Source organism: Camelina sativa, chromosome 13, assembly GCF_030686135.1.
Source record: "Camelina sativa cultivar CO46 ecotype springtype chromosome 13, ASM3068613v1".
NCBI lineage: Eukaryota > Viridiplantae > Streptophyta > Magnoliopsida > Brassicales > Brassicaceae > Camelina > Camelina sativa.
This window is the reverse complement of record NC_141892.1, coordinates 1,056,416-1,073,817: the sequence shown is the minus strand read 5'-3', so window position 1 is coordinate 1,073,817 and position 17,402 is coordinate 1,056,416. Positions and strand designations below refer to the sequence as shown.

The 17,402-nt window shown below is 36.8% G+C and overlaps 3 protein-coding genes across 3 annotated transcripts; all 3 read left to right on the top strand.

The window, feature by feature from the left end:
• Positions 1 to 1,835: 1,835 nt before the first annotated feature.
• On the top strand, positions 1,836 to 3,098 carry LOC147929093 (uncharacterized). The gene has a single exon (XM_087482348.1). The coding sequence runs from the start codon at positions 1,956 to 1,958 to the stop codon at positions 3,096 to 3,098; it is 1,143 nt and encodes a 380-aa protein (XP_087338474.1). The 5' UTR covers positions 1,836 to 1,955.
• Positions 3,099 to 5,191: 2,093 nt separating this feature from the next.
• On the top strand, positions 5,192 to 5,601 carry LOC147929092 (secreted RxLR effector protein 161-like). Its single transcript, XM_087482346.1, has 2 exons — positions 5,192 to 5,377; positions 5,473 to 5,601. Exons 1-2 carry the CDS (start codon positions 5,192 to 5,194, stop codon positions 5,599 to 5,601), a joined length of 315 nt encoding a protein of 104 aa, XP_087338472.1.
• Positions 5,602 to 14,854: 9,253 nt separating this feature from the next.
• On the top strand, positions 14,855 to 16,564 carry LOC104734362 (uncharacterized). Its single transcript, XM_010453917.3, has 2 exons — positions 14,855 to 15,863; positions 16,024 to 16,564. Exons 1-2 carry the CDS (start codon positions 15,082 to 15,084, stop codon positions 16,346 to 16,348), a joined length of 1,107 nt encoding a protein of 368 aa, XP_010452219.1. The 5' UTR covers positions 14,855 to 15,081; the 3' UTR covers positions 16,349 to 16,564.
• The last annotated feature ends 838 nt before the right edge of the window (positions 16,565 to 17,402 follow it).

Genomic DNA, 17,402 nt, shown 5'->3' with positions numbered 1-17,402 from the left:
TAGTACACGGTATTAGTTTGACTCGGAAATCAAACTCCGACTTAAAAAAAAAAAAAAAAAGATATTCTACCCAAAAAATAATTATTAACGGCTCTAATACATTTAAAATGCCGATCTTTGATTATCATTAGCTGTTTGAATTGTAAATGGATGCTCTTTGATCTAAAGATGATGAACCCATCAATCAACAAAAGAAGAAAAAGGATCGGTAACTACTAATAAGAAATATATTATTATAAAATAAAATAAAACTTGCATGCTTGTAAAAAATACTACTACTATATGAAAGAAGTACAAGTCTTGAAAAGTTAATAATTTACTAAGTTGGTTTGGTGTCACTGATTTCACTTTTGCTCTGTTTGTTAATGTGTTTGCGGTTGGAAATTAGGGATCACTTTATTATTTCGATCTGGTTGGATCCACACATACAAGAAAAAAATAGTTAAATCTTACATAAAAAAACATTTTTTTTAAGTAGTTTAAACTTCAAACTCTCAACCTATATATATATATATATATAGTTCTATGCCAAAAAGTAAGTCGAATTAACTTGATCGACAGTTCTATGCCACACAGTTAGTGTATTGGGAAATCAGATTAATAAAGAAATCGACTCACATTTCGTATTTTTGGCCGTTTATGATTTGAGATTCTTTTGCTAACGCTAGATTTTTTCAGTATAGTCGAAGTTTTAAATTTCTTATTACTTGCAAAGAAAGAGAAACGTTTGTATTTGGTGGGCATTAAAGAAAAGACATCAATTGAGGAGGAGGAGCGTGGGATCGTCGCAGTGAATATTTTCAAGAGAGTTACATAAATGTGAGAGAAGATATTCTTTATTAAAAAAAAAGTAAAAAAAAAAATAAACTAAAAATTGTTGCTGGTCAAAAGAATTCAAACGTCTTCAAGAAATATCAAAATATTAACTTTCTCAATTTCCAAATCTCTCTCGTCGTGATCAATTGTGTTTGTTAAATTCCGGCTTTACTATGGACTTCTAACTCAAAACTAATTGATAATGAGTGGAGAGACCCTAACCCTTTATATATTACTCAAGTCCCCTTACATCTATTAGATATAGGATCTTTTCTCCACACACCCCTTCGAGATGATGGCTCTTTTAGCCATTAATCTCGACAGAATCCATCACTCCCCCTCGAGATAATGCTCTCTTTTTTTAGCTATCTTGATAAAATTGGGCATTCCTTTGAACCATCAATTAATGGGGTGATCGGGCCTCTATCCGGGCCAGACTAGTTAATGGGCCAGCGTGTGTAGACTCTGATACCATGTTAAATTCGGGCTTTATTGTGGGCTTCCAACTCAAAACCAATTGGCAATGAGTGGAGAGGCCCTAACCCTTTATATATTACTCAAGTCCCCTTACATCTATTAGATGTGCGATCTTTTCTCCACACTCTTTGCCGAGATATCTTTGCCGGATCTTTGCCGGAATCGGCAATGGCAAACACCCCTTGCCTATATAACAAGCCATCTTCTTCTACAAATCTCTTCTTATCTCTCTGAATCCCAAAATCTAAAGTTATGAGAAGATGTTCCCCGCCGCGTTTTCCTCTACATCCAGATCCGGGTTCAAGTAGTGACATCATAAGTTTCACCACCTTCACTTGAACCCGGATGTCCGTGAAGAATAAGAAGTTTTATCAAGTTTTAAGTGTTTTATTGTTAAGTTTGAATTGGTCTAAGTCGTAGGATTGAGTCTTCCGTTGTTAACGGAGTGGTTGAATAAGTTGCAGGTTTTTTATGAAGTAGTGCTAAGTGGTTGTTCTACTATAAGTCTTTTTCCTGTAACACTTTATCAATTAATCGAATCATTCAGTTTACTTTTGGACTCTGAAACTTACAAGTGGTATCAGAGCAAAATACATTGGGTGAGAGATCGAGAGAGAAACAGAGTGAGGGTGAGAAAAACAGATCGAGAGACAACAAGTGAGATGGGTGATAAAGAGTCTTTGTTGAGTATTCCAAAATTCGATGGAGACTATGAGCATTGGGCAATGCTCATGGAAAACCTGTTGAGATCGAAGGAATGGTGGGATCTCATTGAGCCAGGTGTGTTACAGCCGGAGAGAAACGTGATCTTAACTGGACCACAACGTACGGAGCTTGCGGAGTTGAAGCTCAAGGATCTCAAGATTAAAAACTATCTCTTTGCATCAATTGACAAGACGATTATGAAGACGATTGCAAAAAAAGATAGCTCGAAGGATATTTGGGATTCCATGAAAACAAAGTACCAAGGAAACATGAGGGTACAAAGTGCTCAATTGCAGAGGCTGCGGAGGAATTTTGAGGTACTTGAGATGAAGGATGGTGATACAATCACGACATATGTATTTCATGTAATCGTGGTGGCAAATGATATGCGAAATCTTGGAGAAGACATGCCGGATGCCAAGATTGTTGAAAAGATTCTTCGCACTCTGGTTGAAAGATTCACATATGTGGTGTGTGCTATAGAAGAATCAAAGGATATCACGTCTCTCTCGGTTGATGAGTTGCAAAGCTCTCTGCTGGTGCATGAGCAGAATTTGAGCAAGCTTGTTGGTGGTGATGAACATGCTCTTAAAATCGAAGGTGGAAAAGGACGTGGTGGATATGTCTGTGGAAGAGGTGGCTACCGTGGAGGGAGAAGCAGAGGTCATGTGAGCTTTGACAAAAGTAGCATCAAATGCTACAAATGTCACAAAATGGGTCACTTCAAAAACGAATGCCCTAGTTGGGAGAAGACGGCTAACTATGTTGAGTTAGAGGAAGATGTGCTACTTATGACACAAGTGAATCTCACAAAGGAAGACGAAGAACATGTGTGGTATTTGGACTCAGGCTGCAGTAACCACATGTGTGGTACGAAAGAATGGTTTACGGAGCTTGATGACAAGTTTCGTCAACATGTAAAACTTGGAGATGATAGAAGGCTGCAAATTGAGGGAAAAGGAAGCCTGCGTCTTGAGATTAATGGTGTAACTCAGGTGATATCCTCTGTTTACTATATCCCAGGTCTGAAAAATAATCTTTTCAGTGTCAGACAACTGCAACAAAAGGGGTTAAAGATCATTAGAAGACGGCTTGTGTGAAGTTAGGCAAAAAAAGCAGAGAAGAGTGGTAATGCAATCAGTAATGTCCACAAACATTCTGTTTGTGGACATTGGCAAAGGTGAAAGAGAGAAGAGGAGAGATGGAGGTAAACCAAGTGGTCGATGTTGAAGAAGAAATCTGGCATAAACGATTTGGACATCTAAATCAAAGTTCATTGGTGACACTAGCTGAGAAGGAGATGGTAGAAGGATTACCAAAGATCACCATTGAAGAGGATGTATGTGAGATCTGTATGAATGGGAAGCATAACCGAGAAAATATTCCTAAGAAAAGTGCATGGAGATCAAGTCGAGGCCTGGAACTAGTACACAACGACATTTGTGGTCCAATATCTCATATCTCAGAGAGTGGGAAAAGGTATGTCATCAACTTTATTGATGATTACAATCGCAAATGTTGGACATTCCTTCTCACTGAGAAGTCAGAAGCTTTCAAGGCATTTAAGGAGTTCAAGATGGCTACAAAAAGGGAGTTAGAGGAACTCTTGGTGTGCTTAAGAACAGACAGGGGAGGAGAGTTTAACTCTAAAGCATTCCAGGAATACTACACACAAGAAGAAATTAAAAGACAGCTCACAACAGCTTACACTCCGCAGCAGAATGGTGTGGCTGAGAGAAAGAATAGAAGTGTGATGAATATGGTGAGATGTATGCTCTTTGAGATGAGAGTGCCACTGCGTTTTTCGACGGAAGCAGTGCAATATGCAGTGCATATACTCAACAAGAGTCCAACTAAAATCTTAGGAGACATGACACCTTCAGAAAAGTGGAATAAACACAAACCCTCTGTGGAGCATCTGCGAGTATTTGGTTGTGTCGCGTTTGCACTAATTCCCTATGAAAAGCGTGTCAAACTCGATGAGAAAAGCATCAATTGTATGATGTTTGGGATCAGTACGGAGTCAAAGGCCTATCGCCTCTATGATCCATCAACAAAGAAGATCATTATCAGCAAAGATGTCAAGTTTGACGAGAAGAAACCATGGAGCTGGGAAGAAGAGGTGGAAGATGACAAATTTGTTGAGGTTCTTGATGAAGAAGAGAAAGAGAAACTCAATATTCCAGGAGAAAACGCACAAGAAAACTCTCAGGAAACTGAAGAGGAGATAATTGATGAGCAAGAGATAGAAGCACCGGTCACTGAGTCACAATCTGAGATAGCTACTGAAAAAGAAAGAGAGATTGCAGTTAAAAAAAGTGGAGCTGGAAGAACTCTTCCAAAACCAGTGTGGATGAAAGACTACAAATGTAAAGGTATGAGTTTTTTCATGTCAATAGATGGTGAAGAGCTGGTAGCATTTTATGTTGCAGAAGATGATCCACAAACGTTTGACGAAGCCATCAAACATGATACATGGAGAAAGGCGATGGAAGCTGAGAATAAATTTATATAAGAAAATCATACATGGGAGCTGGTTGAGTTACCTGAGGGAACAAAGGTGATAGGAGTCAAATGGGTCTATAAAACCAAGCTAAACGAGAAGGGAGAAGTTGATAAGTTCAAGGCAAGGTTGGTGGCTAAGGGTTTTCATTAGACACAAGGAGTAGATTTTCATGAAGTCTTTGCACCAGTAGCAAGATGGGATACAATCAGATTGATTCTTGCATTGGCAGCACAAAAGGGTTGGAGAGTCCTGCAGCTTGATGTGAAGAGTGCATTCTTGCATGGTGAACTCAAAGAAAATGTATATGTGGAGCAGCCCAAAGGATTTGAGTTAAAGGGAGGAGATAGCAAGAAAGTTTATAAGCTGAGAAAGGCACTGTATGGCCTAAGACAAGCTCCAAGGGCGTGGTACAGCAGAATTGAGAGCTATTTCATTAGAGAGGGGTTTAAGAAATGCTATTGTGAGCACACGCTTTTCGTCAAAGCTGAGGGAGTCAATGTTTTGATCATCAGCTTATATGTCGATGATCTTATCTACACAAGCAATTCTGAGTTGATGCTTGCAGTTTTTAAGGCCTCCATGATGAAGGAATTCTCAATGACTGATCTGGGAATGATGAAATATTTTTTGGGGGTAGAAGTAATTCAAGATGAGCAAGGAATCTTCATCAATTAGAGGAAGTATGTGATGGAAACATTGAAGAGGTTCGGTATGGAAAACTGCAACTCAGTGGTGAATCCTATTGTTACAGGAAGCAAGTTGACAAAGGAAGGAGCTGGACGAGCAGTAGACTCAACGGCCTACAAGCAGCTTGTTGGAAGCTTGAGGTATCTAACCGCTACCAGACCTGATCTTATTTTCTCTGTCAACTTGGTGAGCAGATTCATGGAGAATCCAACTGAAGCACATATGCTAGCTGCAAAAGGATCTTGAGATACATTCAAGGTACTACTGATTTTGGTATTCAGTATAAGCGTGGTTTTGGTGAAGAAGATAAGCTAGTAGGGTATGTTGATAGTGATTATGCAAGAGATGAGAACAATAGAAAAAGCACTTCTGGGTATTTGTTCATGCTGGGAAATGGTGCAGTGTCGTGATCTTCTAAGAAACAGCCAATTGTTACACTCTCGACAACAGAGGCTGAGTTTGTTGCGGCAGCTCATGGGGCGTGTCAAGCAATGTGGTTGAGGAATGTGTTAACAGAAATTGGCTTTGATCAAGGAAATGGAACAACTCTGTTTTGTGACAACAATTCTACCATTAAGCTATCCAAGAATCCAGTTCTACATAGGAGAAGCAAACACATTGATGTGAGGTACCATTTTCTTAGAGATCTTGTGAACGAAGGGGTGATTGAGCTGGAGTTTTGTTGCACAGAAGAACAACTATCAGATATAATGACCAAGCCGGTGAAATTATAAGTCTTCGAGAAGCTCAGAGGAATGATGGGAGTTGGCGTGAAGGAGGTGTAAACTGGAAACAAAGTATTTCCAGTTTAAGGGAGGGATTGAAGAATAAGAAGTTTTATCAAGTTTTAAGTGTTTTATTGTTAAGTTTGAATTGGTCTAAGTCGTAGGATTGAGTCTTCCGTTGTTAACCGAGTAGTTGAATAAGTTGCAGGTTTTTTAGGAAGTAGTGCTAAGTGGTTGTTCTACTATAAGTCCTTTTCCTGTAACACTTTATCAATTAATCGAATCATTCAGTTTACTTTTGGACTCTGAAACAGACCTAGAGGAATACGTGGCGGTCGGGACCATCATCGCACGGTGGCGGCGGGCTAAGTACGGTAAACCTTAACTATTATTTATTTTACACTACAACAAATAGTTTTGTTATCATCAATACAATTCAAAGTATAGAGGAGGGACGAATGAATATAATTACCAGTAAACGATGAAGGAGTCGCCAGAATCAGGTGACTCGACCAGGTATTGAGTCTTCATTGATGAGATAACCTGATCTCGTCTACTCTCGGGTATGTCAGAATTAGGGAAACTCTCGTATAGACTCACCTCAAGGGAATCCGGAGGAGGTAGTCGACCACAACTCTACCAGATGGTTTCCTTGCCCTCCTGTGGTTAGTGTCGCGTAAAAGCAGATACGGCGTCGCCGCCGTGGAGAAAGACCGCAATTCACTGAAACAGAGCCTCTGCTTCTTCCGCCCTAACCCTAAGCAGCAGCAGCTAAAACCTAAACCCTAAAAACACCAACCCTGAACCCTTCTTGCCTTCTTGCCTTCTTGCTTCGTTTCCCAAAACTTGCATAATTGCATTTTCCCCATTTACCCTAAATTCCCATTTTTTGCTTTGCTTCTCTTTCATAAAACCGGGTTCCTCTGTTTTCTTCGATACAACTACAAATAAATGGTACTACTACTGTAGTAACCCGGAAATAAATCAAACCAAACCAGCAATTCCATCGGATTTTAGCTAAACCGTTTAAAATTTACACGTCCGTCAAATTAGGCGCAAATAATAAAGAAAATGCTGTCGTTTTATCCTCATCGTTTGGGCCCTTTAAATGATGAGGTCCAATTCGACGGCATTTAAAAAAAAAAGAGAAGAGAAAACCCGCGTACTAATCCTGATCTCGTGACTTTTAAATTAAAAGATAGTTAAAAATAGACCCATGTATTGTAACAATTCACAATTTTTAAATTAGAAAACGGCCCAATTAAGGCGTTAAAACAAGAAACAGGCCCAACAATTTTTAATAAAATATATTTATATTTTTAAAAAACCTTTAAAAACAAGTCTAAATATTTTAAATTTACAATTTTCGCCTAAAATGTCCAAAAAATTTAACGTCCCAAATATATTGGACCGAAGATTATACCGTACATGATCATATGTATAGGATAATTTTTTGTTTTGTTGAAGAAATATTTGGCTAGCCCCGCGTTTAACTGAAGGCTACTCCTATTATGAGCTCAATTCTCAACTCAGGTTTGATTAAAGGAAGTAGGAAGGCTGGCTTGACCAAGAATTCTTGTTTTTGGTCGTTTATGATTTGAACTTTGCGCTGCTAGCGAAATTTTTGTAGTTGAACCTTTTGAATCTCTTTGAATAACTACTAGTTTTGTTTTTAAGAAAATGTTTGTATTGGTGGTCATTAACTACTCATTAGAGTCTTAGAGAGAGAGAGTCAGAGAGATAGTATCAATTAAGCAACCCCGAAAAACAAAACGTCGAAATAGCATTACATATTTGTTGTCAGTTCCATTTTTTTGGCTCAGTTCCAAGACTAGTAATCGTCTTTTTTTCTTAGAAGAGATATAATAAATATTGAAATCGACCTATTTGTATTTTCACGTGTAGTCGTAATACGTAACTCATAATGCAACCACTACCAACAATTGAAATCTTAATTAATGCGGTAATACAAAACAAATATTTTGCTTTCTTCTTTAGTTTTTTATTGGGCTTAATACACTTTTAGAAAACTAATGCCAAAAGAAAGATACTTTCAGAAAGATGCTTACATAGTTTCTATAAGTTTTTTTTTAATTAATGTTCTCCATAAGTTTCTTTTTATTGAAGATCTTAATTAGAGCATGCTCTCCATATCATATGTGCGTATAAAAGAAAATGAAACTTATTAATGTTCGTCATAGATGAGCGTGGGTATCCGGAAATTAAACTCGGCGGTAAAATAGAAGACTTTAAATGAAACTGAGTGGTTTGGAAAATGTCACAATCTCATTCTTTATCTTTAAAAGAATAATTATATATAGTAGTATAGTACTACTTGTTTGATAAAAAAAAAAAAAAAAAAAAAAGTAGTATAGTACTACTTTAAATTCAAATTCAGAAGATAGTAAATGAATCAAGGGTTTTGGAAAATGTCACAATCCCATAAGTAAATGAATCAACTGAGATGATGTAAAATGTAATTAACTGAGATAATGTCGTATACTTTTACGTTTTACAACAACAACACTGTCAACACATACTATGTTGATAAAATACTAATAGAACACATTCCAAAAAGTAGACGATGTTGATTGCTACACTAGATTCGCGGTCTATACACTTTTTTCTTTTGGCTTTGTGCTTGGTTCGCGGTTAAGTTGGACAATAATCATTTTCGTAAATTATATTTGTACTTTGCTGATGTCTAACCCGAGAGTACACCCTGACACGTCTCATACTCTCACATGTCCATAAGCCATAAAGATTCAACATGTGAATCATTGCAGTTTGAAGTTTGAACAATATATTTTTAAAATATATATATTTGAATGATTCTATATGAGATATGTCATGAAACATGCTGTTATGCAAAATAATTTCTTATCCTAAACATATTTCTTGTTGTTACTAGCTAGGGAAAGAATCCATACCTTGGGGTGCAGGAAAAATAACTAGAGGAGAAGTTGAAGTTCATATTGAAAAAACGATTTAATTGAAACGGTGAATTAATTTGATAGTTAAATTTTGTATTAGAAAGTGATTGTATTAATTTTTTTAAAGGGTTTCATTAGTAAATTGGCAACTCAAACGCCAAAAACGTTTTCATCACGTTTTTGTTCTTCCTAGCTCTATGATGAGTTTTGTGATCAAGTGATTCGTACGAGAACATTTATATTGTTGGATATTGTTGAAACGTTTAATAGTCTTTGATACTTTCATGCATATCATTCGATTCACGTATATATATATATATATATATATGTCAAAGTCACTTGTTGTGATGTTGAACCAGTCCGAAGGAATATATAGACGCATAATATATGTCGTAAAAGTGTATAGTATGATTTAGAAATATAATGGAGTAAAGCTATCAAACTCATTATAATAGCCAAACTCTTTATAAAAATGAAAATAAGAAAATACGTTCATTATTATTGCAACTGGTCTTGTTCGTACTATTACGTGACAAAAAAAGATACGATATAGCGTGGGCAGTCAATAAAGTTGTGTAAATATAGTAATGGCGTGGAGTGGGGGGGGGGGGGGGGGGGGAAATTAGAGGTCTACATTAATTGGATTGGTAAGGGTTGAAGAGAGAGAACAGACACGTTTGTATAAGAAGATATATGGAAGAAATAGAAATAGAAATTGAAATAGAAATATAAGAAGATATGCAGAAAAAGAAAACAAGGTAACAGAATAAAAATAAACAAAGAGGTGAAATTTTTAGAAGAAAGAGACAAATATATGATGGAAAATTGAATATAAGAGATGAAATGATACTATATAAATAACATTAATATAATTAAATACTTGGACTTTAATGCATGCATGCGGAAGCTAGGCAGATGGAACTTGGGAGAGAGAAGTGGCCACTTTTAGTTTAAATTGAATATAGAAGGAAAAAAAAATTAAATCGTTTCTCTTCAAAGTGTTACATCATGCCAATTCACGAAAAGAAAAAAAAAACTACGGGAAATTAAAATCCATTATTCCCAAAGAGTCTACCTGCAGAACTATAATCTATTTTTTGGGAGATGTTTCTAACACAGTTCCGGCAAGCCATGACATCGGCCAACATTAATGAAAATGGCGAAGGAGTGATTCTCCGCCTATATATTTCTTACTTCGAGCAATGATAATAACCACGAACTTTTGCCTTTAACGTTCTAAATCAGAAAAAAAAAAAAAAAAAAGATAAGAAAAACAAAATGAAGGGAATCTCGAAATTGGGTATCAGAGCTGGTGGACGTGGAAGATCATTCGCAGTCGCCGCGTCTTCATCCTCCGGTGGCAGTGCTCCAAATGGCGAGGAAAACGAATACGATGAAAACCTCAAGAAGCTTATTGAAACCGCGGAATCTCTAAAGCAAAAGCTAGATGAGCAAAAAGAGGCCAGAATCAGATCTGGTAAGGATTCCTGGACGGCAGAAGAAGTGGCGGCGTATGAAGCGTATTGGAAGGCTCAAGAGGCAGTTTGCAAGGCTAAGTTGGAGAAGGAAATGGAAAAGCAGGAGGAAGCGGCGGCGGAGGAGGAGCCCTAGTGAGGAACGGCGCCAGAGAATCATCTCATCTACCCTAGTTGAATTAAGATTATCTGCTTACTTGGGGTTTATTCCATTTTCTGTTGAATGTCTTTTTCTTTTTATCTTTTTAGGGTTGTTTGTTTCCTGAAAATGTAAGGCTTGCTATCAAGCCCGATCTACCCACTTCTAGTTGTAGTTTTATTCTATTGTCTGTATGTTTTTTCTTTTTTTTTCTTTTTAAGGTTGTTTGTCCCTGAAAATGTAAGGCTTGTTATCAAGCCCGATCTATCCCATTCTCATATAATTAATGAAAAATTTCGTTTTCTAAAAAAATTGTTTTTATGGGCATACAAGTTTGAGTATCTTCATCGGCTGGTCTTTCGAGCACGGAAAAAACTCTTTTGTTTTTCAAGCATTCGGGAGAAACTACAGAAAACTTATTTGAAGATTGAGCATAGAGAGGATCAACAATAGAGCTGATATTAAAAACTCAACTTTCTGAAGGTTCAATATCTTCAAACCATGTTCTAGTTTTAGATGATATTTTAAGCTGTCGAGGCAGATAAGCTAACAATGTTTTGTTTTTATGACAGAGGATGAGGAGATCAGTACTGATATGGACAAAGATCTCTCTTTTACCTAGCTAAGATCATTACACCAGTTCAGATGTCAATTACGCCAAACATGTTGGCATTGCTACTGAATCCTTGTCTGGTTTGCCTCCGGAGAACACCATGGCAAATATGCAGAATTTTTTCAGAATCTACATGGCTGGAATTCGCTCTGGTAGCGCTCATCATATTGTGTAGTTGAGCCTGAGAGTAAGAATATTGGATGGATGTTAGGCTTTTCTTCTGTGCATTTCAAGCATAAAAGAAAAAAACAACCAGATCCATTCACAATAGATACTTTGATACAGTTGATTGTATATTCGATCTGATCTATACTTAAAAAAAAAAAAGTCTTAATTGCATTCTTTGTATTATGTATATGATGGTACGCCGTACATATCTGACCATGAAGATCTAATTACTATTTGTATTTTATTAGTGATAATACCTTGACATGACATCCAAACGTAAAACATTCGGTGTTTCTCAAGAAATTAACTAGAATTGTTCAGATTTTTATTGCACGAAAAGAACATTTCATTGTTAGCCTATTACTGGATGCCACGCCAATCCAAGCCTTTTAAATCATTAGAACGAGCAATGCATAAACCATTCTTGACTGGAAAACCGGAGTAGGCATCCTATGAGCTAGTTTTAAAAAGAAAAGATCCATATGTATTCCTCATGCATCATGCATGGTTTTCTCCTCAATATCTTTGTTTTCTTTTCTTTTTACAAAAAAAAAACAAATTCGTTGGCAACAATACTGATGAGAGAGTGCTGAACTAGACAAGAAGTATCCGCATGATGAGGTCTTGAAAGATCCGTCACATTGAACTCTCTCAAATTGATCTTAAGATTTTACAATTTACACCATATCACTTAGTTCTTTTAAGACAAGTTTATAATGTATATGATATCACTACTCTTTGAACTTTTGAATCTGTTGGGAATTTCATGATAAATTTTACTTTTTCTAACTATATATGCATTCGAATTTTTGTCTAGCCAAGAAGTCATTGAAAAGATTTTTCCCTTCAGGTTGTGATTGAATATTTCGGAGATGGTTATGCTGTGGAGGTGACTGGCAGCTTAAGCCTTCAATGGACGGGAACACCGAGTGGGAATGGTATGGAACGACAAGCATCCAAGTCAATCGGGTTAGTATGTGTCCTGACTCTTTCTACTTTGGTCGAATGTTTTTTCTTCTTCTGATGAACATGTGAAGAGTCCTTACATAATTTAACATTTGGGTAATGTTGCGTACATAATTTAAATATGTCTTTAACTAATGTAGTTATATCTGTTGTTTTAATTTTTACTTAATCTAAGTGGGCTTCGTAAAATTGAATGGTGTGAGTGAGAAAATGGGCCATAATGAATTGGTCTAGCTCACATTGGAGCTCCTGTGGATGTCGGGTCAGATTTAGAACAGAGAAAATAAGTTTCGCTTTTGCTCTGTTTCATGATTACAAAGGACTCGGTCTCTTATGTTTCCTAGTTCCTTAATACTCGGATTCATGGAGAGATTGATTGCTTATTCACGTCGCCCACCTCCCTAGTCCCTAGATTTGCGATTGACTTATTGGAATCGTGGTCAAACTAATTTAAACCAGTGGCGGTTACAACTTACAAGAGGACACATCACAAACAACAATCTCAAAGTAGTCAGCTGTTTGTTTATTGATGATTCTTGGTTTTACGTCGTTGTAACTATGCCTTGTAAATGGAGTAGAAATGCTCGTTCATACTTTTCCATTTGCTCATTACAAGCAGCCTGCAAAAAGACATATATACTTCTTTTCCCTCTCACGAGAAGACTACATCATACCTAAGACACGAAATATGTAACGCCCAAATCAAATATATAGAAAGCCAAATACATCACTATAAAAGGAAAACTATACTAATAGTAATATGAATATGTTGATCAACAAACAAAAAAAAACAGAATTGTCCAAATTAGCGTTATAATGAAAAGTTTGGCTAACTTTAACGAATAACAATGGTAAAATTAAATACTAGTATTAACAACAAGGATGTCATTTATGGATCAAAAAGCCACCAACAACTTTTCCAAACGGGCAAAACAACAAGTGACGATGTTATTTTTCTCCATATCATATGTGCGTATAAAAGAAAATTAAATTTATAAGAGATGATGCATGGGGATGGACACAGTGTTATGTACTTATGTTCGTCATGAGTTAGCGTTGGTGACCGGAAATTAACCTGGGCTGGTGAACAGAAAAAGAAACTGGGCGGGTAAAATAATAGACTTTAAATGAAACTGAGTGGTTTGGAAAATGTCACAATCTCATTCTTTATCTTTAAAAAAAAAATAGAATACTATTTTGAATTCAAATTCAGAAGATAGTAAATGAATTGAGGGTTTTGGAAAATATCATAAATAACTAAACCAAGTCTATTTACTATTGGTTTATACAAATTCCAGTTTACAAAGACTTTATTGACAAACTTAAACTATATACAGACTCTATAGAGATAATACAATCCCATAAGTAAATGAATCAATTGAGATAATGTCGTATGTTTGTTTTTACGTTTTACAACACATATGTTGATAAAATAAATTAAAAGAACACATACCAAAAAGTATGCGATGTTGATTGCTATACTAGATTCGTGGCCTATACACTTTTTCTTTTATTGGCTTTTGTGCTTGGTTTGCGGTTGAGTTGGACAATTAACATTTTCGCAATTATATTTTTATATTGCTCTTGTCTAGTCGAGAGTACACCCTGACACGTCTCACATGTCCATAAGCCATAAAGATTCAACATGTGAATCATTGCAGTTTGAAGTTTAACGATATATATTTTTTAAAAATTACTTGAGTAATTCTATATGAGAGATGTCTCGTATGAAACATGCTGTTATGCAATATTATTTCTTCTCCTAAACATGTTTAATATTATTGTTGTTACTAGCTAGGGAAAGATTCCATACGTTAGGGTGCAACTGTGCAAGAAAAACAATAAGAGAAGTTGAAGTTCATATTGAAAAAAAAAACGATTAAAAATGAATGGTGAAATGATTTGATAGTTAATTTCAATAGTAAAAACTTTAGAATGTTTATTGATTGATCACTGATAGAAATCTTTAAAAAGGATTTGATTAGTAAATTTTGAACCATATTAATACGAATATAAAAAGGTTTAAATCTCAAAACACCAAAAATGTTTTCATAACGTTTTAGATTTTCCGATCTATGACTATTGACTATTGAGTGAGTTTTGTGATCAAGTGATTCGTATGAGGACATTTCGATTAGCATATAGTTGAAACGTTTAATCGTCTTTAATGCTTTCATAGTTTCATATAATTCGATTCACGTGTCGTAGTGTTGAACCAGCTCGAAGTAATGTGTATACACATAATATATATTTGTTGTAAAAGTGTCTGGTAAAATATAATGGAGTAAAGCTGTCAAACTCATTATAAATTTATAATACCTAAACTCTTTTATATAAAAAAAAATTATTGCAACTGGTGTTGTTCGTACTATTATGTGACAAAAAAAGATACGATATGGCGCGGCCAGTCAATAAAGTGGTGTAAATATGGTAATGGCGTGGAGAGGGGGGGGAAAAAAAATTAGAGGTCTACATTTGGATTGGGAAGGCTTGAAGAGAGAGAACAGAGACGTTTGTATCGAAGAAATAGAAATAGAAATAGAAATATAAAAAGATATGCAAAAAAAAAAAAAAATTAAAAAGTTTTAACAGAGGAAGGTAGGTCTGTTTTAAAAAGTTTGTTAGTTAAAAAAAATTGGGAAGTAAGAGACAAATTATCTAGTGGAAAATTGAATACGAAGAGAGTGAAAAGGAGACAGAGGAAACAGCCATATTTAATAAAAAATAGGGAAGGAAATAAAAATGGAAATTTGAGAAAAGGAAAATCGGAGGAGTATATATATATGAAGGGAGGTTTGGTGTTTAGGGTTTTGTTAAACCGTGTGTGCTTAATATCTAAAAGGTTTCAATAATTTTCTAAGAGAATCAAGAATGTATCAGATGTTGGGAAGAGTCTTCAAGCTCTCGTCATCAGCTCGAATTCGTGGCCTCTGTTTGAGGAGGCAGGTTCACGAGCAGCGGTTATTCTCCACTTCGGCGACGCCGTATCTGCTGCTCCGCAATAACAACGCGGTGATATCCCCCAACGAGAGGCTCGTGAGCATTGACTTGTTCGATCCGAGGAAGCAAGAAACGGTGAAGATCCCAGAGCAGAGGGTGTCGAAGGAGGTCCAAGAGTCGGTGACCATAGGATCGTCGAGGGGATGGGTGGGCCTGAAGAACATACACGATTCCAGTGTACGACTCACCAATATCTTCAACCCTTCTTCTTCTTCACCCAAGGTTGTGTCCCTGCCTCCTCTGGGTGTCGACATTTCCAGAGCTAAAGTTTCCAGCCTCTCTCTCTCAGCATCCCCAGACGATGAAGGAGGTGATTGTGTGGTAGCGGTCAGTTTCTTTTCCCCGATGCTAGGTCTATGTCGTCCTGGTGAATCCGAGTGGACATACATCAAGATCCCCCAGGCCATGCCCATCTCAAAGGTCATGTATTCTGTCACAGACAAGCAATTCTATATTAGCACCGAGTCTAGCCCAGCTGAAACTGGTCTGATCACCAGTAGCCCCAAATTTCCTCCGGTAAGCCCCTACCCGAGATTGCTTACACATCAGAGTTCAGAGCTTCTCAATCTGTCTACAGAGCTCATGGATCTGTCTTGTTACGCCACGCCATACTTGGTGGAGACACCTTCCGGCGAATCTTTAATTGTTTTCTGGTAAACTCGCTCTATTCATTCTTTCTTTCCGTTTGCTCCAATTCTCCTTGTCACCTTAGTACCATTGATAATTATACAAGTGCAGTTTTCCTGCGTTTTTGCCTATCTTTATATATATACCACGCCCTCACACATCTTTCTATATCTTTGCCTTTAAAAGGGTCAGGGAAAGCTTCGACCGTGAGAAACTCCGCGACAAAACCACCAGGAATACCAAGAGTTTTATCGTCTTTAGGCGAGACCAAGAAGAGCTCAAGACTGGATCTTTTACTCGCGACATTGGCAACCTCTGCATTTTCCTGGGCAAGAATGAGGCTTTTTGTGTCTCCGCTACGGACTACCCTGGTCTACAGCCAAACTCTGTCTACTTTGGAGACTTTGACACCGGCTTCGGCTTCTACGCCCTTGCCTCCCTTACCCTCCATGACCTCACCGATTCCGCCCCCGAGTCCATCCACTACATGTGGCTTGCCCCTCTCCAGTAACTCTGTTGTAGCATCCCTCTGTTGTTGTAGCCATATATATCCGGTTTCCGACTCTCTTATCTCTCCGGTTTGTCTTCTTTAATAGTTTTATTGACCAATATCTCTCTATATATGGACCCGCTTTATCTACATATGGAGTTTCCTTGCTTTAATGTTTTATTGACACACAATGTGGGCACTTATGTCTGCTTAATCTACATTTTCGAGTTTGCTTTCTTTTATGTTTTACACACAGTGAAGGTTTCTTGCCTTGTCTTCGTTAAGTATTATTATTGATCATGGGGTTGTATTGGTTTCTCAGGCAGCTATAGCTTAGTATTATTGGAACAACCTGTTGGTACTGGCAGCTCTTTTTCCTGCTTAAAAAATCTTTAGCGTGACAGGAGAATTTCTCACACACCATACTTAAGAAAATTTCTCAATTTTAACACACCCCACGTATGAAAATTTAGAGAGAACAAAAAAATAACCAAAATTTTCAATTCTGTTGCATATTTTGAGTTTAAGTAGAGCACTACTCCCTTCTTTGTTGTTGCTGAAATGGCTAGTTGTGTGGATTGTTCCAGCCACTGAAAGGTTATTTGAGTTTATTATATTTTTTTTAGGACCATTTTTGTTTATTTGAGTTTTAGTTTTTCTTCGCAAACTTGCACGATCACTTCTCATTTCTTAATCTCTTTCGCCATCTCTTCAAATTATGCGTTTCCAAACCATTTGTACAACTAATTAATGATCATGTAGTCAAAAAGTATATTTTCTAATCACTACTACACGAGTAAAAAGTATTCGACATCCATCAATAGAAGTCTTATTAATGAAACCTTCTGAGACAAAACTATAAAGAAATATAACCAATCTCAACTCAATTGCTTTTAGGAAAGGACAATTGAACAAATTGTTTAAGAAGCCTTAAATATATACTACTCTAAGTCATTAAGTTTGACTTGAAATTGCTCACCTGAAGACAAAACCTTGACACGGACTCAACCATTGTCCTATCATGTTTTTCCAGCCAAACCAGCCTACTTGCGTTTACCTGAGCCGCCCTCTTGAA